At 40.6% G+C, this 24,284-nt stretch overlaps 1 protein-coding gene across 7 annotated transcripts in view; it reads right to left on the minus strand.

Annotated features, from left to right (window-relative positions):
• The window catches only part of CCDC144A (coiled-coil domain containing 144A), a 108,099-nt gene that overhangs the window by 70,505 nt on the left and 13,310 nt on the right, over positions 1 to 24,284 (minus strand). For 2 of the 7 annotated variants that reach the window (XM_050763857.1, XM_050763855.1), the window contains exons 3-7: positions 21,720 to 21,953; positions 19,509 to 19,582; positions 17,467 to 18,306; positions 16,129 to 16,500; positions 7,824 to 8,198 (exon numbers count right to left, since the gene is read on the minus strand). In XM_050763857.1, coding sequence (XP_050619814.1) covers positions 7,824 to 8,198; positions 16,129 to 16,500; positions 17,467 to 18,306; positions 19,509 to 19,582; positions 21,720 to 21,953 — 1,895 coding nt within the window. The remainder of the gene's footprint in view (positions 1 to 7,823; positions 8,199 to 16,128; positions 16,501 to 17,466; positions 18,307 to 19,508; positions 19,583 to 21,719; positions 21,954 to 24,284) is intronic. The other 5 variants (XM_050763859.1, XM_050763856.1, XM_050763861.1 and 2 more) reach the window with 5 other exon arrangements.

Raw genomic sequence — 24,284 nt, forward strand, 5'->3', positions numbered from 1 at the left:
AAAATATATATGTTAAAGTGTATATACTTGTTGAAAAATATTTAAAGTGGTCACAATGGAATTGTAAGTTCCAACAGTTTGAGTTAAACAGATAAACCTGAAAACATGAAAGCACAATAAACAGATTCATTGGCCAGGAATATTTGCTGCAGCTCCCAGGGCTGGATGCTTTTTTTTTTTTTTTTTTTGTAAGAGATGAGGTCTCGCTATGTTGCCCGGGCTGGAATGCAGTAGCTGTTCACATTCGCGATCCTTCTGCTGATCAGCTCAGGAGTTACTTATGACCTGCTCCATTTCCGACCTGGGCCAAGTTCACCCTTCCTTAGTCAATCTGGTGGTGCCTTGCTCCCAGGAGGTCACAATACGGATGCTGAATTTAGTGTGAACACCTGATCGGCCTACCACACTATGGCCCAGAACTCCCGGGCTCAACAGATGCTCCTGCCTCAGGCTCCAGAGTAGCTGAGACTACAGGTGTTTGCGACCATGCCCACCAGATGCCTTTTGATCTCTCTTCTCAGTCATTGCTTCCTTTCTACTGTATTCCCATCTTATTGTTAGCTACATCTTATTTTTAAGTCAGTAAATGGAAAAAGCACTCAAGCTCATTGCATTTCCTTTATAGATTTTCTTGATGCCTCTCCTGGTTCTCAAGGTCACATGATATATGGCAAAATGAGTTTCACAATCCACATGCCACTTGGAAGACTGACAGAGAGACTTAGGTTGATTAAGAAACAAAGATTATGAGAAAGTTTTCCTAAACTCTATTGCTTACAAATCATCTGTTTCTATACACAATTACAGATTTAGAGAATCAAACTGTATGCTTTTCATAAGCTATTCCGAAGTGGAAAATTGGAATGGACCAGATAATTGATACAGAAAAAACAGAGTCCGTTCCAAGAAGCCCGAATAGGAACAGCTCTGGTCTGCAACTCCCAGCATGACAGACGCAGAGGACGGGGGATTTCTGCATTTCCAACTGAGGTACCTGCTTCATCTAACTGGGACTGGTTGGAAAGGGGGTGCAGCCCACGGAGGGCAAGCCAGAGCAGGATGGGGAAATGCCTCACCCAGCAAGTGTGAGGGGTCGGAGTATTTCCCTTTCCTAGCCAAGGGAAGCCGTGACAGACAGTACCTGGAAAAAATGGGACACTCCCATCCAAATACTGCACTTTTCCAATGGTCTTAGCAAACTGCACCAGCAGATTATACTCCACGACTGGTTCAGCAGGTCCCATGCCCATGGAGCCTTGCTCACTGCTAGCGCAGCAGCCTGGCAGGGAAAGGGGTGCCCACCATTGCTGAGGCTTGGGTAGGTAAATAAAGAAGCCTGGGAAGTTCAAACCGGGCAAAGCTCATCACAGCTCAGCAAGGCCTACTGACTCTAGACTCCATCTCTGGGGACAGAGCATAGCTGAACAAAAGGCAGCAGAAACTTCTGCAAACTTAAACCTCCCTGTGTGACACCTCTGAAGACAGCAGTGGTTCTCCCAGCACGGTGTTTGAGCTCACAGAATGGACAGACTGCCTCCTCAGTAGGTCCCTGACCCCCAGGTAGGCAATCTGGGAGACACCTCCAAGTAGGGGACGACTGACACCTCATACAGGCAGGTGCCCCTCTGGGACAAAGCTTCCAGAGGAAGGATCAGGCAGCAACATTTGCTGTTCTGCAATATTTGCTGTTCTGCACCCTACGCTGGTGATACCCAGACAGACAGCATCTGGAGTGGACTTTCAGTAAACTCCAACAGACCTGCAGCTCAGGGACCTGACTGTTAGAAGGAAAACTAACACACAGAAAGGAATAGCATCAACATCAACAAAAAGGACATCCATACCAAAACCCCATCTGTAGGTCACCAACATCAAAGACCAAAGGTAGATAAAACCACAAAGATGGGGAGAAACCAGAGCAGAAAAGCTGAAAATTCTAAAAACCAGACTACCTCTTGTCCTCCAAGGGATCACAGCTCATCTCCAGCAACAGAACAAAGCTGGATGGAGAATGACTTTGACGAGCTGACAGAAATAGCTTTCAGAAGGTCAGTAATAACAAACCTCTCCGAGCTAAAGGAGGATATTCGAACCCATCATGAGGAAGATAAATACCTTGAAAAAAGATTAGATGAATGGCTAACTGGGATAAACAGTGTAGAGAAGACGTTAAATGACCTGACGGAGCTGAAAACTCATGGCATGAGAACTATGTGACGCATGCACAAGCTTCAATAGCCGATTTCCTCAACTGGAAGAAAGGGTAATAGTGATTGAAGATCAACTTCATGAAATAAGGCAAGAAGAGAAGTTTAGAGAAAAAAGAGTAACAGGAAACGAATAAAGCTTCCAAGAAATATGGGACTATGTGAAAAGACCAAATCTACGTTTGATTGGTGTACCTGAAACTGACGGGGAGAATGGAACCAAGTTGGAAAACACTCCTCAGGATATTATCCAGGAGAACTTCCCCAACCTAGCAAAGCAGGCCAACGTTCAAATTCAAGAAAAACAGAGACCACCACAAAGGTACTCCTTGAGAAGACCAACCCCAAGACACATAATTCTCAGATTCACCAAGGTTAAAATGAAGGAAAAAGTGATAAGGGCAGCCAGAGAGAGAGGTCGGGTTACCCACAAAGGGAAGCCCATCAGACTAACAGTGGATCTCTTGACAGAAACTCTACAAGCCAGAAGAGAGTGGGGGCTAATATTCAACATTCTTAAGGAAAAGAATTTTCAACCCACAATTTCATAACCAGCCAAACTAAGCTTCATAAGTGAAGAAGAAATAAAATCCTTTACAGACGAGCAAATGTGGAGAGATTCTGTCACCACCACGCCTGCCTTACAAGAGTTCCTGAAGGAAGCACTAAACATGGAAAAGAACAATCGGTACCAGCCACTGCAAAAAAACGTGCCAAATTGTGAAGACCATCGATGCTAGGAAGAAACTGCATCAACTAATGGGCAAAATAACCAGCTAGTATCATAAAGACAGGATCAAATTCACACGTAACAATATTATCCTTAACTGTGAATGAGCTAAATGCCCCAATTAAAAGACACAGACTGGCAAATTGAATAAAGAGTCAAGACCCATCAGTGTGCTGTCTTCAGGAGACCCGTCTCACGTGCAGAGACACATGTAGGCTCAAAATAAAGGGATGGAGGAAGATCTACCAAGCAAACACAAAGCAAAAAAGAGCAGGGGTTGCAATCCAAGTCTCTGATGAAACAGACTTTAAACCAACAAAGATCAAAATGGACAAAGAAGGCCATTGCGTAATGGTAAAGGGATCAATTCAACAAGAAGAGCTAACTACCATATATTATGGACCCAATACAGGAGCACCCAGATTCATAAAGCAAGTCCTTAGAGACCTGCAAAAAGACTTGGTCTCCCACACAATAATAATGGGAGTCTTTAACACCCCACTGTCAATGTTAGACAAATCAATGAGACAGAAAGTTAACAAGGATATCCAGGACGTGAACTCAGCTCTGCATGAAGCAGACCTAATAGAAATCTACAGAACTCTCTATCCCAAATCAACAGGGTATGCATTCTTCTCAGCACCACATCACACTTATTCCAAAACTGACCACATAGTTGGAAGTAAAGCACTCCTCAGCAAATGTAAAAGAACAGAAATCACAACAAACTATCTCTAAGACCAAAATACAAACAAATTAGAACTCGGGAAAAAGAAACTCACTCCAAACCGCACAACTACATGGAAACAGAACAAACTGCTCCTGAATGACTACTGGGTACATAACGAAACGAAGGCAGAAATAAAGATGATCTTTGAAACCAATGAGAATAAAGACACAACATACCAGAATCTCTGGGACACGTTTAAAGCAGTGTGTAGAGGGAAATTTACAGCACTAAATGCCCACAAGAGAAAGAAGGAAAGATCTAAAATCGACATTAACATCACAATCAAAAGAACTAGAGAAGCAAGAACAAACAAATTCAAAAGCTAGCACAAGGCAATAAATAAGATCAGAGCAAAGCCGAAGGAGATAGAGACACACAAAAAAATCCTTTCAAAAAAATAAATGAATCCAGGAGCTGGTCTTTTGAAAAGATCAACAAAATTGATAGAATGCTAGCAAGACTAACAAAGAAGAAAAGAGAGAAGAATCAAATAGATGCAACAAAAAATGAAAAAGGGGATATAACCACAGATCACACAGAAATACAAACTAACATCATAGAATACTATAAACACCTCTATGCAAATAAACTAGAAAATCTAGAAGAAATGGATAAATTCCTGGACACATACACCCTCCCAAGACTAAAGCAGGAAGAAGATGAATCTCTGAATAGACCAATAACAGGCTATGAAATTGAGGCAATAATCAGCAGCCTACCAACCAAAAAAAGTCCAGGACCAAATGGATTCACAGCCAAATTCTACCAGAGGTACAAAGAGGAGATGGTAACAATCTTTCTGAAAGTATTCCAATCAATAGAGAAAGAGGGAATCCTCCCTAACCCATTTTATGAGGCCAGCATCATCCTGATACTAAAGCCTGGCAGAGACACAACAAAATAAAAACAGTATTTTAGACCAATATTCCTGATGACCATTGATGCCAAAATCCTCAATAAAATACTGGCAAACCGAATCCAGCAGCACATCACAAAGCTTATCCGCCACGATCAAGTCAGCGTCATCCCAGGGATGCAAGGCTGCTTCAACATATACAAATCAATACACGTAATCCATCACATAAACAGAACCAACGACAGAAACCACATGATTATCTCAAATCAATGCAGAAAACGCCTTCGACAAAATCCAACAGTACTTCATGCTAAAAACTCTCAATAAACTAGGTATTGATGGAACATATCTCAAAATAATAAGATCTATGTATGACAAACCCACAACTGATATCATACTGAATGGACAACAGCTGGAAGCATTCCCTTTGAAAACTGGCACAAGACAGTGATGCCCTTTATTACCACTCTTATTCAAAATAGTGTTGGAAGCTCTGGCCAGGGCAATCAGGGAAGAGAAAGAAATAAAGCGTACTCAATTAGAAAAAGAGGAAGACAAATTGTCCCTGTTTGCAGATGACATGACTGTATAATTAGAAAATTCCATCATCTCAGCCCAAAATCTTCTTAAACTCATGAGCAACTTCAACAAAGTCTCAGGATACAAAATCAACATGCAAAAATCACAAGCATTCCTATACACCAATAACAGACAAACAGAGAGCCAAATCATGAGTGAATTCCCATTCACAATTGCTACAAAGAGAATAAAACACCAAGGTATCCCACTTAAAAAGAATGTGAAGGACCTCTTCAAGGAGAACTACAAACCACTGCCCCATGAAATAAAGGATGACACAAACAAATGGAAGAACATTCCATGCTCATGGACAGGAACAGTCAGTATTGTGAAAATGGCTATACTACTCAAGGTATTTTATAGATTCAATGCCATCCCCATCAAGCTACCAATGACTTTCTTCACAGACCTGGAAAAAACTACTCTAAAGTTCATATAGAACCACAAATGAGCCCACATTGCCAGGACAATACTAAGCAAAAAGCACAAAGCTGGAGGCATCACACTACCTGACTTCAAACTACACTGCAAGCCTACAGTAACCAAAACACCATGGTACTGCTACGAAAACAGAGATATAGACCAAAGGAACAGAACAGAGGCCTCAGAAATAACACCACACATCTACAACCATCTGATCTTTGACAAACCTGACAAAAACAAGAAATGCGGAAAGGATTCCCTGTTTCATAATGGTGCTGGGAAAACTGGCTAGCCATATGTAGAACGCTGAAACTGGATCCCTTCCTTACACCTTAGACACAAATTAATTCAAAGACTTAATTGTTAGACCTAAAACCATGAAAACCTTAGAAGAAAACCTAGGCAATACCATTCAGGACACAGGCATGGGCAAGGACTTCATGACTAAAACACAAAAAGCAATGGTAACAAAAGACAAAATAGACAAAGGGGATCTAATCAAACTAAACAGCTTCTGCACAGCAAAAGAAACTACCATCAGAGTGAACACGCAACCTACAGAACGGAAGAAAATGTGTGCAATCTACTCATCTGACAAAGGGCTTATATCCAGAGTCTACAAAGAACTTAAACAACTTTACAAAAAAAACACAACAACCCCATCAAAGAGTGGGCAAAGGATATGACAGACACTGCTCAAAAGAAGACATTTATGCAGCCAACAGACACATGAAAACATGCTCATCATCACTGGTCATCAGAGAAACGCAAATCACAACCACAATGAGATACCATCTCACACCAGTTAGAACAGCGATCATTAAAAAGTCAGGAACCAACAGGTCCCTAAGAGGATGTAGAGAAATACGAACACTTTTACATTGTTGGTGGGAGTGTAAACTAGTTCAACCATTGTGGAAGACAGTGTGACTTTCCCTCAGGGATCTAGAACTAGAAATACCATTTGACTCAACTATCCCATTACTGGGTATACACCCAAAGGATTATAAATCATGCTACTATAAGGACACACGCACACGTATGTTCATTGTGGCACTATTCACAATGGCAAAGACTTGGAACCAACCCAAATGTCCATCAATGATAGACTGGATAAAGAAAATGTGGCACATAAACACTGTGGAATACTATGCAGCCATAAAAAAGGATGAGTTCATGTCCTTTGTAGGGACATGGATGAAGCTGGAAACCATTATTCTGAGCAAACTGTCACAAGGACAGAAAACCAAACACCGCATGTTCTCACTCATAGTTGGGAATTGAACAATGAGAACACATGGACACAGGGCGGGGAACATAACACACCAGGACGTGTCATGGGTGGTGGCAGGGGGAGGAATAGCATTAGGAGAAATACCTAATATAAATGACGAGTTAATGGGTGCAGCAAACCAACATGGCACATGTATACCTATGTCAAAACACTGCACATTGCGCACGTGTTCCCTAGAACTTAAAGTATACTTTTTTAAAAAAAAAAAAAGGTATCAAGGCAGAAGAGGTGAGGCAAGAAGGGGAAGGGGTGAAATCGGTGGCATGGAGGAGGAAGTTTACAATGTGAGAGAGGAAAAGGAGAGAGGATAGGAGGGAAGGAGAGAAAAGGGAAAGGGGAGGGGAGGGGAAGAAGAGGGAGAAGAAGCGAGAAGTAAAGGGGGAGGAGGAAGCTGGGGAGGGGCGCAGAATGGACTTTGAATCTCACACGTGACATAGCACCCTATGCAACAGACAAACTATGTCTGGAATTTCCTGTCTGCTGAGCAACACCATTGAATCCAGATGCAGCTCTCGAGTTCATGTTCAGTCACACATGTTCCAGTCGGAGCTCTTAAATGAACTTTAAAAGACACAAGTCTAGGCCGGGAGCGGTGGCTCATGCCTGTTATCCCAGCACTTTGGGAGGCTGAGGCAGGTGGATCACCTGAGGTCAGGAGTTCAAGACTAACCTGGCCAACATGGTGAGACCCCTCTCTACTAAAAATACAAAAATTAGCCAGATGTCGTGGTTCATGCTCCTAATACCAGCTACTCAGGAGACAGAGGCACAAGAATTGCTTGAACCTGGGAGGTAGAGGCTGCAATGAGCCAAGAGCATACCACAGCACTCCAGCCTGGGCGACACAGAGAGACTGCATCCAAAAAAAGACACAAGTCTATTATTAGTTTAAAAAGTATCCTTCTGGTGGTATTTCCTCCCCCCCCCCCACACACACACATAAAATTCCCCTATTGCACAATACTCTCAAAGCACTGGGGGAGATTTAAAAGCATTACACTTACCAAGGGATACACCCAGGCACTTTCATCCTTTTGAAACAGAATGTCGTCTGTGGTGCTGGACATCAATGACTGCCGGGAGATCCCTGCTTTGGACTTTATGTCACATACTCTCCTTTCTTGTCCCTCCTCTCTGCTTTCTGGCTCCAAGTCCCTTCTTTCTCGTCCCAGTTCATCTTGGGGCATCTGGTCAGTTTTCTCCTCAAGTTCTTTCAAGGGCTGCCTTGCAGGGGAACTAATCTGTTGATCTTCAGGACTGATTTGATCCAAATCAAGAAATTCAAGGTCTGTGCTCAGGACTCTTAAAAGCTCATCTGCATCCTCTGCATCCTCTGATTGCAAGGAAGGCTTTGACTTGCTACCTCTTTGGGTTTTTTTCTTTAAAAAGAAATAAAAGATCATGATTCCACACACAGTAAAACACATATATTAAAGTGTATATGCTTGTTGTTGAAAAATATTTAAAGTGGTCACGATAGAATTGTAAGTTCCAACAGTCTGAGTTAAATAGATAAAGCTGAAAATGCCAAAGCACAATAAACAGATTCATTGGTGAGGAATATTTGCTGCAGCTCTCCGGGATGAACACATTTTTTTTTTTTTTAATGTAAGAGATGAGGTCTCGCTATATTGCCCAGGCTGAAATGCAGTAACTGTTCACAGGCACGATCCCACTACTGATCAGCACAGGAGTTACTTATGACCTGCTCCATTTCCGACCTGGGTCAGTTCACCCTTCCTTAGCCAATCTGGTGGTGCCCCGCTCCCAGGAGGTCACCATATTGATGCCAAACTTAGTGTGAACATCTGAACAGCATAGCACACTATGGCCCAGAACTCCTGGGCTCAAGCAATCCTCCTGCCTCAGGCTTCCGAGTAGCTGAGACTACAGGTGTTCACCACCATGCCCACCAGATACATTTTTATATCACTTCTTAGTCATCGCTTCCTTTCTACTGTATTCCCATCTTATTGTTAGCTGCATCTCATTTTTAAGTCAGTGAAAGGAAAAAGCCCTCAAGCTCTTTGCATTTCCTTGAGCAATTTTCTTGATGCCTCTCGTGGTTCTGAAGGTCACATGACATATGGCTAAATGAGTTTCACAATCTATATGCCCCTTGGAAGACTGACAGAGAGACTTAGGTCGATTAAGAAACAAAGATTATGAGAAAGTTTTCCTAAACTCCTATTACTTGGCAATCATCTTTTTCTACGCACAATTATAGATTCAGAGAACCAAACTGTACGCTTTTCATAAGCTATTCCTAAAGGGAAAATCAGAATGGTCCAGATAATTGATGGAGAAAAAAGAGATTCCGTTTCAAGATCCCAGAAAAGGAAAAGCTCCAGTCTGCAGCTCCCAGCATGATAGACGCAGAAGATGTGGGATTTCTGCATTTCTAACTGAGGTATCTGGTTCATCTCACTGGGACAGGTTAGAAAGTGGGTGCAGTCACGGAGGGCAAGCCGAAGCAGGGAACGCCATCGCCTCACCTGGGAAGTGCATGGGGTCAAGGGATTTCCCTTTCCTAGCCAGGGAAGCTGTGACAGACGGTACCTGCAAAAACAGGACACTCTCACCCAAATACTGCACTTTTGCAACAGGCTTAGCAAACAGCACACCAGGAGATTATATCCCACGCCTGGTTCAGCAGGTCCCATGCCCATGGAGCCTTGCTCACCACTAGCACAGCAGTCTGAGATCGACCTGTCAGGCAGTAGCCAGGCAGTAAAAGGAGTGTCCGCCATTGCTGAGGCTTGGGTAGGTAAACAAGCCAGGGAAGCTCAAACTGGGTGGAGCCCACCGCAGCTCAGCAAGGCCTACTGCCTCTAGTCTCCATCTTTAGGGGCAGTGCATAGCTAAACAAAAGGCAGCAGAAACTTCTGCAGACTTAAACCTCCCTGTCTGACAGCTCTGAAGAGAGCAGTGGTTCTCCCAACATGGTGTTTGAGCTCGGAGAATGGACAGACTGCCTCCTCAGTGAGTCCCTGACCCCCAGGTAGTCTATCTGGGAGACGCCTCCCAGTAGGGGCCGACTGACACCTCATACAGCTGGGTGCCCCTCTGGGACAAAGCTTCCAGAGGATGGATCAGGCAGCGACATTTCTTGTTCTGCAATATTTGCTGTTCTGCGGCCTCCACCAGTGATACCCAGGCAAACAGCGCCTGGAGTGGACTTTCTGTAACACCAACAGAGCTGCCGCTAAGGGACCTGACTGCTAGAAAGAAAACTAACAAACAGAAAGGAATAGCATCAACATCAACAAAAAGGACATCCACACCAAAACCCCCAACTATAAGTCAGCAACACCAAAGACCAAAGGTAGATAAAACCACAAAGATGGGGAAAAACCAGAGTAGAAAACCTGAAAATTCTAAAAACCAAGCACCTCTTCTAGAAACCAAGCACCTCTTCTCCTCCAAGGGATCACAGATCCTTACCGGCAACAGAACGGAGAATGGCTTTGACGAGCTGACAGAAATAGCCTTCAGTAGGTCGGTAATAACAAACTTCTCTGAACTAAAGGAGGATGTTTGAACCCATCGTGAGAAAGATAAATACCTTGAAAAACGATTAGACGAATGGCTAACTAGAATAAATAGTGTAGAGAAGACCTTAAATGACCTGACGGAGCTGAAACCATGGCATGAGAGCTATGTGATGCAGGCACAAGCTTCAACAGCCAATTCCATCAAGTGGAAGAAAGGGTATCAGTGATTGAAGATCAGTTTAATGAAATAAAGCGAGAAGAGAAGTTTAGAGAAAAAAGAGTAAGAAGAAACGAACAAAGCTTCCAAGAAACATGGGACTATGTGAAAAGACCAAATCTACGTTTGATTGGTGTACCTGAAACTGACGAGGAGAATGGAACCAAGTTGGAAAACACTCCTCAGGATATTATCCAGGAGAACTTCCCCAACCTAGCAAAGCAGGCCAACATTCAAATTCAAGAAACACAGAGACCACCACAAAGGTACTCCTCGAGAAGAGCATCCCCAAGACACATAATTCTCAGATTCACCAAGGTTAAAATGAAGGAAAAAGTGATAAGGGCAGCCAGAGAGAGAGGTCGGGTTACCCACAAAGGGAAGCCCATCAGACTAACAGCGGACCACTCGGCAGAAGCTCTACAAGCCAGAAGACAGTGGGGGCCAATATTCAACATTCTTAAAGAAAAGAATTTAACTCAGAATTTCATATCCAGCCAAACTAAACTTCATAAGTGAAGAAGAAATAAAATCCTTTACAGACACGCAAATGTGGAGAGATTTTGTCACCACCACGCCTGCCTTACAAGAGCTCCTGAATGAAGCACTAAACATGGAAAGGAACAACTGGTACTAGCCACTGCAAAAGCATGCCAAATTGTAAAGACTGTTGATGCTAGGAAGAAACTGCATCAACTAACAGGCAAAATTACCTGCTAACATCATAATGACAAGATCAAACTCACATGTGCACAATATTAACCTTAATTGTAAATGGGCTAAATGCCCCAATTAATGGACATGGACTGGCAAATTGGATAAAGAGTCAAGACCCATCAGTGTGCTGTATTCAGGAGACCCATCTCACGTGCAGAGACACACATAGGCTCAAAATAAAGGGATGGAGGAAGATCTGCCAAGCAAATGGAAAGCAGAAAAGAGCAGGGGTTGCAATTCTAGTTTCTGAAAAAACAGACTTTAAAGGAACAAAGATCAAAGGGACAAAGAAGGCCATTACATAACAGTAAAGGGGTCAATTCAACCAGAAGTGCTAACTACCCTACATACATATGCAGCCAATACAGGAGTACACAGATTTATAAAGCAAGTCCTTAGAGACCTACAAAGAGACTTAGACTCCCACACAATAATAGTGGGAGACTTTAAAACCACACTGTCAATATTAGACAGATCAACCAGACAGAAAGTCAACAAGGATATCCAGGACTTGAATTCAGTTCTGCACAAAGTCTACCTAATAGACATCTACAGGACTCTCCACCACAAATCAACAGAATATACATTCTTCTCAGCACCACATCGCACTTACTCCAAAACCGACCACATAGTTGGAAGTAAAGCACTCCTCAGCAAATGTAAAAGAACAGAAATCACAACAAACTGTCTCTCAGACCACGGTGCAATCAAATTAGAACTCGGGATTAAGAAACTCACTCCAAACTGCACAACTACATGGAAACTGAACAACCTGCTCCTGAGCAACTGCTAGGTAAATAATGAAATGAAGGCAGAAATAAAGATGTTCTTTGAAACCAATGAGAACCAAGACACAACATACCAGAATCTCTGGGACACATTTATGCAATGTGTAGTGGGAAACTGATAGCACTAAATGCCCTCAAGAGAAAGCAGAAAAGATCTAAACTCAACACACTAACATCCCACAATTAAAAGAACTAGAGAAGCAAGAACAAACAAATTCAAAAGTTAGCAGAAGGCAAGAAATAACTAAGATCAGAGAAGAACTGAATGAGATACAGACACAAAAAAATCATTCAAAAAATCAATGAATCCAGGAACTGGTTTTTTAAAAGATCAACAAAATTGATAGAATGCTAGCAAGGTTAATAAAGAAGAAAAGAGAGAAGAATTCAAAATAAAAAAACGATAAAGGGGATATCACCACCAATCACCCAGAAATACAAACTACGATTAGAGAATGCTATAAAGACCTCTACGCAAATAAACTAGAAAATCTAAAGAAACGGATAAACTCCTGGACCCATACACCATCCCAAGATTAAACAAGGAAGAAGTTGAAAATCTGAATAGACCAATAACAGGCTATGAAATTGAGGCAATAATCAATAGCCTACCAAACAAAAAAAGTCCAGGACCAGATGGATTCACAGCCAAATTCTACCAGAGGTGCAAAGAGGAGCTGGTACCAATCCTTCTAAAAATATTCCAATCAACAGAAAAAGAGGGACTCCTCCCTAACTCATTTTATGAGGCCAATATTATCCTGATACCAAAGCCTTGCAGAGACACAACAAAATAAAAACAGCATTTTAGACTAATATCCATGATGAACATCGATGCAAAAGTCCTCAGGGAAATACTGGCAAACCAAATCCAGCAGCACATCAAAAAGCTTATCCAGCACGATCATGTCGGCTTCAGCCCCGGGATGCAAAGCTGGTTCCACATACGCAAATCAATAAGTGTAATCCATCACATAAACAGAACCAACGACAGAAACCACGTGAATATATCAAATCGATGCAGAAAAGGCCTTCGACAAAATTCAACAGTTCTTCATGCTAAAAACTCTCAATAAACTAGGTATTGATGAAACGTAGGTCAAAATATTAAGAGCTCTTTATGACACACCCAAAGTCAATATCTTACTGAATGGGCAAAAACTGGAAGCATTCCCTTTGAAAACTGGCACAAGACAGTGATGCCCTCTCTCACAAATCCTACTCAACATAGTGTTGGAAGCTCTGGCCAGAGCAATCAGGCAAGAGAAAGAAATAAATGGTATTCAATTAGGAAAAGAGGAAGACAAATTGTCCATTTGCAGATGACATGATTGTTTATTTAGAAAATCCCATCATCTCAGCCCAAAATCTCCTTAAGCTGATAAGCAACTTCAACGAAGTCTCAGGATATAAAATCAATGTGCAAAAATCACAAGCATTCCTATACACCAATAACAGACAGAGAGCCAAATCATGAGTGAATTCCCATTCACAATTGCTACAAAGAGAATAAAATACCTAAGAATCCAACTTACAAGGGATGTGAAGGACCTCTTCAAGGAGAACTACAAACCACTGCCCAACGAAATAAAGGATGACACAAACAAATGGAAGAACATTCCATGCTCACGGACAGGAACAGTCAGTATTGTGAAAATGGCTATACTACTCAAGGTATTTTATAGATTCAATGCCATCCCCATCAAGCTACCAATGACTTTCTTCACAGACCTGGAAAAAACTACTCTAAAGTTCATATAGAACCACAAATGAGCCCACATTGCCAAGACAATACTAAGCAAAAAGCACAAAGCTGTAGGCATCACGCTACCTGACTTCAAACTACACTGCAAGCCTACAGTAACCAAAACACCATGGTACTGCTACGAAAACAGAGATATAGACCAAAGGAACAGAACAGAGGCCTCAGAAATAACACCACACATCTACAACCATCTGATCTTTGACAAACCTGACAAAAACAAGAAATGCGGAAAGGATTCCCTGTTTCATAATGGTGCTGGGAAAACTGGCTAGCCATATGTAGAACGCTGAAACTGGATCCCTTCCTTACACCTTAGACACAAATTAATTCAAAGATTTAATTGTTAGACCTAAAACCATAAAATCCCTAGAAGAAAATCTAGGCAATACCATTCAGGACATAGGCATGGGCAAGGACTTTATGATTAAAACACCAAAAGCGATGCCAACAAAAGCCAAAATAGATAAATGGGATCTAATTAACCTGAAGAGCTTCTACACAGCAAAAGAAACTTCCATCAGAGTGAATGGGCAACATACAGAATGGGAGAAAATTTGTGCAGTCTACCCATCTGACAAAGGGCTAATATTCAGAGTCTACAAAGAACTTAAACAAATTTACAAGAAAAACACAAACAAACCCATCAAAAAGTGAGCAAATTATATGAACAGACACTGCTCAAAAGAAGACATTTATGTAGCCAGCAGACACATGAAAACACGCTCACCATCATTGGTCATCAGAGAAATGCAAATCAAAACCACAGTGAGATGCCATCTCATACCAGTTAGAATGGCGATCATTAAAAAGTCAGGAATCAACAAGTGCTGGAGAGGATGTGGAGAAACAGGAATGCTTTTACACTGATGGTGGCAGTGTAAACTAGCAGGAACGCTTTTACACTGATGGTGGCAGTGTAAACTAGTTCAACCATTGTGGAAGACAGTGTGGCGATTCCTTAAGCATCTAGAACTAGAAATACCATTTGAGCCAGTGATCCCATTACTGGGTATATTCCCGAAGGATTATAAATCAGGCTGCTATAAAGATACATGCACATGTATGTTTACTGTGGCACTATTTACAATGGCAAAGACTTGGAACCAACCCAAATGTCCATCAGTGATAGACTGGAATAAGAAAATGTGACACATAAACACCATGGAATAATATACAGCCATAAAAAAAGAATTAGTTCATGTTCTTTGTGGGGACATGGATGAAGCTAGAAACCATCATTCTGAGCAAACTATCACAAGGACAGAAAACGAAACACGGCATGTTCTCACTTATAGTTGGGCATTGAACAATGAGAACACATGGACACAGGGTGGGAAACGTCACACACTGGGACCTGTCGTGGGGTGGGGGGGAGGGGTGGAATGGCATTAGGAGAAAGACCTAAAGTAAATGACGAGTTAATGGGTGCAGCAAACCAACATGGCACATGTATACCTATGTTACAAACCTGCATGTTGTGCACATGTTCCCTAGAACTTAAAGCATAATATATCAATAAATAAATGAATAAAAAGATATCAAGGCAGAAGAGGTGAGGCAAGAAGGGGAAGGGGTGAAATTGGTGGCATGGAGGAGGAATTTTACAATGTGAGAGAGGAAATGGAGAGGGGACAGGAGGGGAGGAGACAAAAGCAAAAGAGGAAGGGAGGGGAAGAAGAGGGAGAGGAAGCCAGAAGGAAAGGGGGAGGAGGAAGCTGGGGAGGGGCGCAGAATGGAGTTTGAATCTCACACGTGACATAGCACCCTATGCAACAGACAAACCATGTCTGGAATTTCCTGTCTGCTGAGCAACACCATTGAACCCAGATGCAGCTCTCGAGTTCATGTTCAGTCACACATGTTCCAGTCGGAGCTCTTAACTGAACTTTAAAAGACACAAGTCTAGGCCGGGAGCGGTGGCTCATGCCTGTTATTCCAGCACTTTGGGAGGCTGAGGCAGGTGGATCACCTGAGGTCAGGAGTTCAAGACCAACCTGGCCAACATGGCGAGATCCCTCTCTACTAAAAATACAAAAATTAGCCAGGTGTGGTGGCTCATGCCCCTAATCCCAGCTACTTGGGGAGACAGAGGCACAAGAATTGCTTGAACCTGGGAGGTGGAGGCTGCAATGAGCCAAGAGCATACCACAGCACTCCACCCTGGGCGACACAGAGAGACTGCGTCCAAAAAAAAGACACAAGTCTATTATTAGTTTAAAAAGTATCCTTCTGGTGGTATTTCCCCCCCCCTACACACATATACATAAAATTGCCCTATTGTGCAATACTCTCAGAGCACTGGGGGATATTTAAAAGCATTACACTTACCAAGGGATACACCCAGGCACTTTCATCCTTTTGAAACAGAATGTCCTCTGTGGTGCTGGACATCAATGACTGCCGGGAGATCCCTGCTTTGGACTGGATGTCACATACTCTCCTTTCTTGTCCCTCCTCTCTGCTTTCTGGCTCCAAGTCTCTTTTTTCTCGTCCCAGTTCATCTTGGGGCATCTGGTGGGTTATCTCCTGAAGTTCTCCCGAGGGCTGCCTTGCAGGGGAACTAATCTGTTGTTCCTCAGGACTGATTTGATCCAAATCAAGAAATTCAAGATCTGTGCTCAGGACCCTTAAAAGCTCATCTGCATCCTCTGCATCCTCTGATTGTAAGGAAGGCTCTGACTCGCTATGTCTCTGGGATTTCTTTAAAAAGAAATAAAAGATCATGATTCCACATACAGTAAAATATATATGTTAAAGTGTATATACTTGTTGTTGAAAAAGATTTAAAGTGGTCACAATGGAATTGTAAGTTCCAACAGTTTGAGTTAAACAGATAAACCTGAAAACATGAAAGCACAATAAACAGATTCATTGGCCAGGAATATTTGCTGCAGCTCCCAGGGCTGGATGCTTTTTTTTTTTTTTTTTTTTTTGTAAGAGATGAGGTCTCGCTATGTTGCCCAGGCTGGAATGCAGTGCGTGTTCACAGGCACAATCCTTCTACTGATCAGCATGGGAGTTATTTATGACCTGCTCCATTTCTGACCTGGGCCAAGTTCACCCTTCCTTAGCCAATCTGGTGGTGCCCCTCTCCCAGGAGGTCACCATATTGATGCCAAACTTAGTGTGAACACCTGAACGGCATAGCACACTACGGCCCAGAACTCCTGGCCTCAAGCGATCCTCCTGTCTCAGGCGCCTGAGTAGCTGAGACTACAGGTGTTTGCCACCATGCCCACCAGATACATTTTTATATCACTTCTTAGTCATTGCTTCCTTTCTACTGTATTCCCGTCTGATTGTTAGCTGCATCTCATCTTTAAGTCAGTTAAAGGAAAAAGCCCTCAAGCTCATCACATTTCCTTGAGCAATTTTCTTGATGCCTCTCGTGGTTCTGAAGGTCACATGATATATGGCTAAATGAGTTTCACAATCCACATGCCAGGTGGAAGACTGACAGAGAGACTTTAACGTCAATCAAGAAACAAAGATTACGAGAAAGTTTTCCTAAACTCCTATTACTTAGAAATCATCTGTTTCTATACACAATTACAGATTTAGAGAACCAAACTGTATGCTTTTCATAAGCTATTCCTAAGTGGAAAATCAGAATGGTCCAGATAATTAATAGAGAAAAACAAAAAGTGGAAGCAAGTAAAACCCTACCTCTTTCTGAAGCTGAACGTTTTCTTTCTTCAAAGCCAGGAACATTTCTTCCACCCTGTCAACCTCAGTCTTAGGCTTTTGCATGTCTTGCTGTAATTCTTCATGTAGATATACTTCTGATGTTCTGTAAGAATCTGGTGGTAAAGAACTCAGATTTTCTAATTTAGGTTTCAGACTTTTATAGTTATTTGTACTGCAACTGTCACTATTTTGGTTCATGTTTTTTGTCATTTGCAAATCAAACTCTTGGTCTTCTTTCATTTCAACTGTAACCTCTTCTGGGTTCCTTGCTTTCTTAGTGCCTGCATCATTACTAAAGTTTTCATCCATACTAAAAATATGTTCAACGCCTGGTTTGTTATCACTGTCACAGTCTAATTTATTTTCATGTAAATGAAGCTTAGAAGATGACTGGCAAGCATGTTGCAGGGACCCAGAGTATGGATGAAAGTATGGATGGATGATACTTTTGAGACTGGGTTCATTTTGTTCAGGAAATGTCTCGAATACCACTGAGACAGACACTTCAGATGCATCTTCTTCCACACAACCAGGTATATTATTTGTCAAATTAAAGGGAATGTCTTTTACATTTGTTTTTCTCATAGAGTTATCAAGTAGTGGCTCTTCCTCAGGACAAACCGGAATTTTGTATGTTTCACGAATTTCACCAAACCTCTGCTTTAACTCATTTGTGACAAGTTTTAATTTGTTTTTCCACTCTAATTTACCTTGTTCGATCCACATTTCCTCAGACTTTTGCGCATGAGGAAGTATTGAATATACAGGTATATCCTCTCTATCACAATCCTTAGCCATTTCCGGTTCTTGAGACATTTTCTGCAGATGCAAAAGTGAAAGATTAATTTGCTTGTTTTGTTTCTCGGGTGCCTTCTTTGTCGGGCTACATGTTTTAAAAACAGCTTTGTCCTTACATAACAGGTATCAACAAAGAAAAATTCGCAAATAATTAAAATGAAAATTTAACTGTTAAACTTTTTAATCTAGGTTTAGCTACTCCCAAATCACTGGCTTGTAACTAAGAAAGGAGGAGAAAAATATGAACCAGCAAACTTAACTTTGTCACTGTTTGTTTGGAATAAACTTAATTCATTATGTGTTAAATCTATCAAAAACGAATTAGCAGATGATTTCTAGTGTTACAAAGGCTTCCTCACTTGAAAAGTGAGCCCCTACAGTACATTTAAGTACTCTTTCTATAGATTACTAACAGGAGTGTAGGCAATCTTTAAATTATTAGGAGCCCGAATCAACACCCATCAGAAAGAAAAGCAAATTCTTAAGTTTTAATTCAAATTATATAATGTAACATCATAGGGTTGTATGTCTAGACTATCTTCTTCAGCTCAGTTCTAACATATACTACGGTCCCCTAATAACACTAACTAAAACTTTAAAGGTAGTATTTACTAAGTTTCTGCATCTAAAAAGTTAGAAAGTTATTGTTTGTACCCTAACACCAAAGATCTCATTCTGCGAGGTACGATTCCCTCCATAGGCAGTTGGGTTGATTTCATAACCCCACTCTCACTGAACGTAGACTCTGAAGTCAATGAAAGGCCACAAGGCAGAGTACATCTTTAACCTTGGCATTAGTAACTAGCAATATAAAACTGCAAAATTTGAGCCACTGGCCATGATTACTCTTTAACCATGAATCCAACTCAGTGACCATCACTGTTAAATTGTTCATAATTTCTGTTACTTAATAATATGATTCAATAATTGATGTTACCTTCTTTATCCTGTAAGAATATTTTAAGAATGGAAGAGCAAACAAAATTCTGGAATGTTTGCCTCTACTCCAAGGGTAAATATTATAAGTTATGATAGATTCTAACAATATTGTGTTTTATAACTAGTTTAAATGTATTTAAAATTAAATATTAAGTAAGGATCTATTGATTCTCAAAGGCTAGTCTGAGAGGTAATTTCATTTGGGCTATCTTACATTATTAAAGCAAAAAAAAAAATCCAGTATTAAATCAGAAATTTAGATTTTAATTTAAATGTTTCCACACCTGTGGCTGCTTATTTTCATGTCCTTTAAGTCTTTCTTGCTCTTCCTCTGATGTCAGCTCCAAGTCTTGTTCTGCTGTGAAATCCAAACATTCAGTTAAATTACTTAGAACAGTTAGATAAAAGACATAGTCTTTATAAAAACAGATTTTAAATTACATTTCATTTTATTTCATAAATTGAGAGTTTAAATGAAGCTTAATCTTTAGTGGATACCTACTTCTTTAAGAAATAATTCTAATTCTCCAAAACGTCAACAAACCACTTTCTGGGAGACACTAGATGCCACCAGGTTAAAGAAATACAATCATCTTGAAGATCCACTCACAGATTCTTCCACCCAGCATCAATGAACAAAGCCATCACAAACAAAACACATTTTGGAATACAGTAGCAATATTATTAGGCAATGCTGCATACTGTTCTCTACTTCACAATAGTACCTTATTAATGATTTCCAAAATGACTGTGGACACCTTTATCGGTGTACACCCTCTTCCTAACATCTGAAATGTTTCCCTGTAATATTCTGACAAATGTATTAATATTTTCATCTTTTAAAACAACTTTTAAAACAGACTGCTAAAAATAAATAAATAAAATACAATAAAATAAAAAACGGATTGCTAGGTGAAGTTGACCCTGATCCTGGCTATCTTTCCCCAGGTAACAGGTATCTAGGTATCTCCTTCCCTGGGGCTGCCCTAGAACTTTGCTGATTTTTCTACTGCATCTCCACCACCCAAACTGTCAATTGCTTTAAACATCTATTCCCTTTGCTCCTTGACTGTAGGGAACAATCTTGAAAATCATCTTTGTACAAGGAGTAATTATCTATTTTACTCAGCAATTATGTATTGAGTCTGGCTATGTCTTAGGCACTAGGGTTTAAAGAGTGAAAAGAAAGCATATCAGAGATGACTTTTCTAGAGATCCTGCCCAAGCTGACACTTAAAGAGTGAGGCTAGCTAAATTAGAAGGGGTAGGGGGTAAGAAAGAATGAGAGCATGACAGGCAGCAACAAATGGCAGACAGAGGCCTGAAAGAGTATATGTATTTGCCTACAATCGAGGGATGAGTGAGCAGGACCTGACCAGCAGTTCAGTAAGGCCAGAGAAAGGGCACACAGGGGAAAGGGCTAAAGACAGAGAGCTGAGCGGAAGTCACATTATGAAAGCCTTATGTATAATTTTAAGGTGCTTGGACATTAATGTTCGCAAGAGTGGTCCCTTGTCCTATGTGCATTGGTAATAGACCACTGTCAATGCCAAAACCAACATCCCTAGTGAACACATTTATTAACACAAGGTGGTAGCTCATGTGGACACAGGCAAGAAGATACTATGTCTCAAATTCTCAATGATTCTCATTAATTACTGACTTGGAAAGTCGATTCTATAATACATAAACTCATAGAAACGATAGGAAGTCACTTAATATTTGCTTTTGGAAGGTGTTTTGTTTTGTTTTTTGGTTTTGTGTGTGTGTGTGTGTTTATTTTATTTATTTATTTATTTATTTATTTATTTTTTGGAGACAGTCTCCCACTATTGCCCAGGCTGAAGTGCAGTGGCACAATCTCGGCTCACCGCAACCTCTGCCTCCTGGGTTCAAGCGATTCTCCTGCCTCAGACTCCCGAGTAGCTGGGACTACAGGCATGCACCACCACGCTTGGCTAGTTTTTTTGTATTTTTAGTAGAGACAGGATTTCACTATGTTGGCCAGGCTGGTCTCGAACTCCTGACCTCGTAATCTACCCACCTCAGCCTCCCAAAGTGCTGGGATTACAGGCGTGGGAAGGTGCCTTTTAAGTTATAGCGCATATAGTTATAACTAACAGCTGTGAATTCAGAGCTATGAAAATAAAGCAAAGAAACCACATTGTGTTTGAGTCAGCAATCTTTAGGTCTCTACTGAGTTATCCTAAATATAATCCTATGTTAGTCCCTAAACATACATAGTCCCTACTTTCTAAATATAATCCTACTTCCTAAAGAAAACCATGCTTTCCCCTAATTCTCTGTTATCTAGATGTTGCTTTGGTTAAAGGAAGTTTACAAATGTCCTGCCAAAAGGTATTCTGTTCAGTGCAAAAGGAAAGTAAACACAAAGCACATTTTACCAGAAAATGATTTTTTTTAACTCAGAACTATAGCACTATGCAGCCAAGCAGAGGCACTCTAGGACTGAATTCTCTATACTTCTTTGTTACCTTCTTTGCTCTCTTTGTTTTCTGGTAGCTGTGATTGGCACAGGTCATGGAGACTACCATTCCCCGAGACGTTCATCTTTTCTTGTTCTGTTAAGTTCATCTGTCCCAATTCTTTGGCTGCTGACTGATTTTCAGGCATTGATGGTGATACAGATGGACACTGATCATCAACGCTCAGAATCTTGGATTTCTGACAAGTCTTATCACTAACGGTCAAATTAGTAGGATGCCAATCTGAAAAATCCGAAAATGAAGTTTTCATTTATTAGGATGTAAATAACACAATAATTTGACCAACTTGTATACATGCTTTCTTCACAGAAACAGTCCCACGTCCTGCTCTCTCCCACAATCACATTACGCATTTGGGCTTATTATATTTTATATGTCCTATGCTGCAATTCATTCAGAAAAGTTTAATTGACTATCATCTCTCACTTTTCTACATTTTTACTGTTTACTATTACTTACTTTTATTCACTCAGCAGTCTCTATTACATATTTTGCTTTCCATTAAGATATTTCATGGATATAAATTTTTTATATACAGAATTTATGTCTAACCATTTTAAGCTTAAATATACATGACAGCACTATGTATATGTGTTGTAGAGACAGAGGATTTATAAAAACTCATAATAAATATAATTTTAAAACTATTTTAATTATAATGAGATGGTCTTTCCTCAATGCACCACTATCTTCAGAATTTACTTTCAAATACTTGGATAAACTTCATACATTTATTTGCAAAATGAGAGCCGTAAGGGCCCTAACTGTTCCCATGTAAAAACAGGACTAGTGTAGGACCACACTAGATCCAAAGAGCACACAGTACCATGCACACAGTACCATGACACAAGAAAGGAATATATATATATATTATACATATGTTATGTATAATATACATGCATTCCTTTTTTCTATATAAACAAAATTGTGGGGATTTAAATTTTTTTTAAGACAAGTGAAAGAAAAAAAGCCAAAAATACAGAAGTGAAACTTTAAAGTCCATTTCATCATGAAGGGCGCATTTATCCACAACCACATATGTGGTTTAAAATGTTGGGTCTAAATTGTGATCTGAGAATCCCTGGAGTTCAAGATCCAGGCAGGGGGTCCAAGATGTCAAACAATACAAAATGTTATTTGCCATTTTCACTCTCGTTCACTTTCAAGTGTACAGTGGAGCTTTTCATGACATGGTGTGTCATAACATCATAGCGCTAATGGTGACTGGGTCAGAGTTCTAAAGGCTATTGGAATGTATTGCTGTGCATGCTCGTTTTTCAAATATTTTAGTTTTTATTTCTAAAACAGTAAATATCAAAAGACACAACCGACTTAAACAAAAGCTCTTTGGAATCTGCAATCATTTTTATTTTATTTACTTATTTATTTATCATTATGAAGAGACTTTAACTGAGATCCAGTCATTTAATAGAAAACCAGAGCTTCCTGTGTCAATAAGGACTGACCTCAAAAATGTAATGTGTCCAGAGAAAAGAAAGTTGCAAACTTTGTAGAGTGTACAACAATTTATATATACTTTTAAGACATGAAAACAAATTATACATGTTATTTATGACCATATAGATATGTAATAAAATGTTTTAAAAGGGAATGGTCATGATAAATGCTCAATTCAGGGTGTCAGTTACCTCTAGGCAATAATATTTAATCATATAAAAGGAACTCCAGGCCAAAAAGTTTCAGAATCAGTGTTTTAAATGACTGTGTCCACCATATAGTTATTAAGGAGTGATTGTTTTCCTCATTTTTGATAATCAAAGATACCACCACCCCCCCAAACACACACACACACGATCTGCTAACCAGAGTATCTGACTGGCTTAAAATCATCAGTCCACACTATGATGAACTAATCAAACTTAAAAGCACAAGTCACATGTTGGCAAGTAAAGTTTGTCTTATCTGATAAGTTTTGGTGCTCCACATTCACCTTATATTCTTTCCACCTTACTAATATCCCACTCCTCCTTTTTCTGAAGTATTATCTCATTTTACCACCCTCCATCATATCCACCTGCTTCTTTTCCCTTCATTTACTCCCTATACTCTCTGCCTTCCACATTCTTTATACCCCCTTTTTACTCTTGTCCTCTTCCTTCTATCCTGACACTGCATATCTAGGGTTCAGTACTATCCACAGATCTAGGCATTCACTGGGGGTCTTGGAACATATCCCCATGGATAAGGGGGTGGAAACTGTACATTTGGTTGTGTAGGTCTATGGGTGCTGTGCTATGTTATATGGTAAAACACAGGGAAGAGACCAGGGACAAGGATCTTTGCAAAGACTTTTCAGCTGCCAGCGGAGAGAAGAGCTCAAGGGAGATCAATGTACTCACTCCCACTAATCCTCTTCTGGGGCAGATGCTGGTTAAGTTTACTTAGTTCTAGCTGTTTTCTCTAGCACAAACAAGGCTCAAATTCACCTCCCATTTTACCTCCCATGGAAAGAACCACTGGAAAGAACACTCCCTTAAAGAGCTTATTCACTCTGAGCCGTACCATTCATTCAGAGAGAAGCTTAAGAAGAAA

This window comes from Macaca thibetana, chromosome 16 (assembly GCF_024542745.1).
Source record: "Macaca thibetana thibetana isolate TM-01 chromosome 16, ASM2454274v1, whole genome shotgun sequence".
Classification (NCBI taxonomy): Eukaryota; Metazoa; Chordata; class Mammalia; order Primates; family Cercopithecidae; genus Macaca; species Macaca thibetana.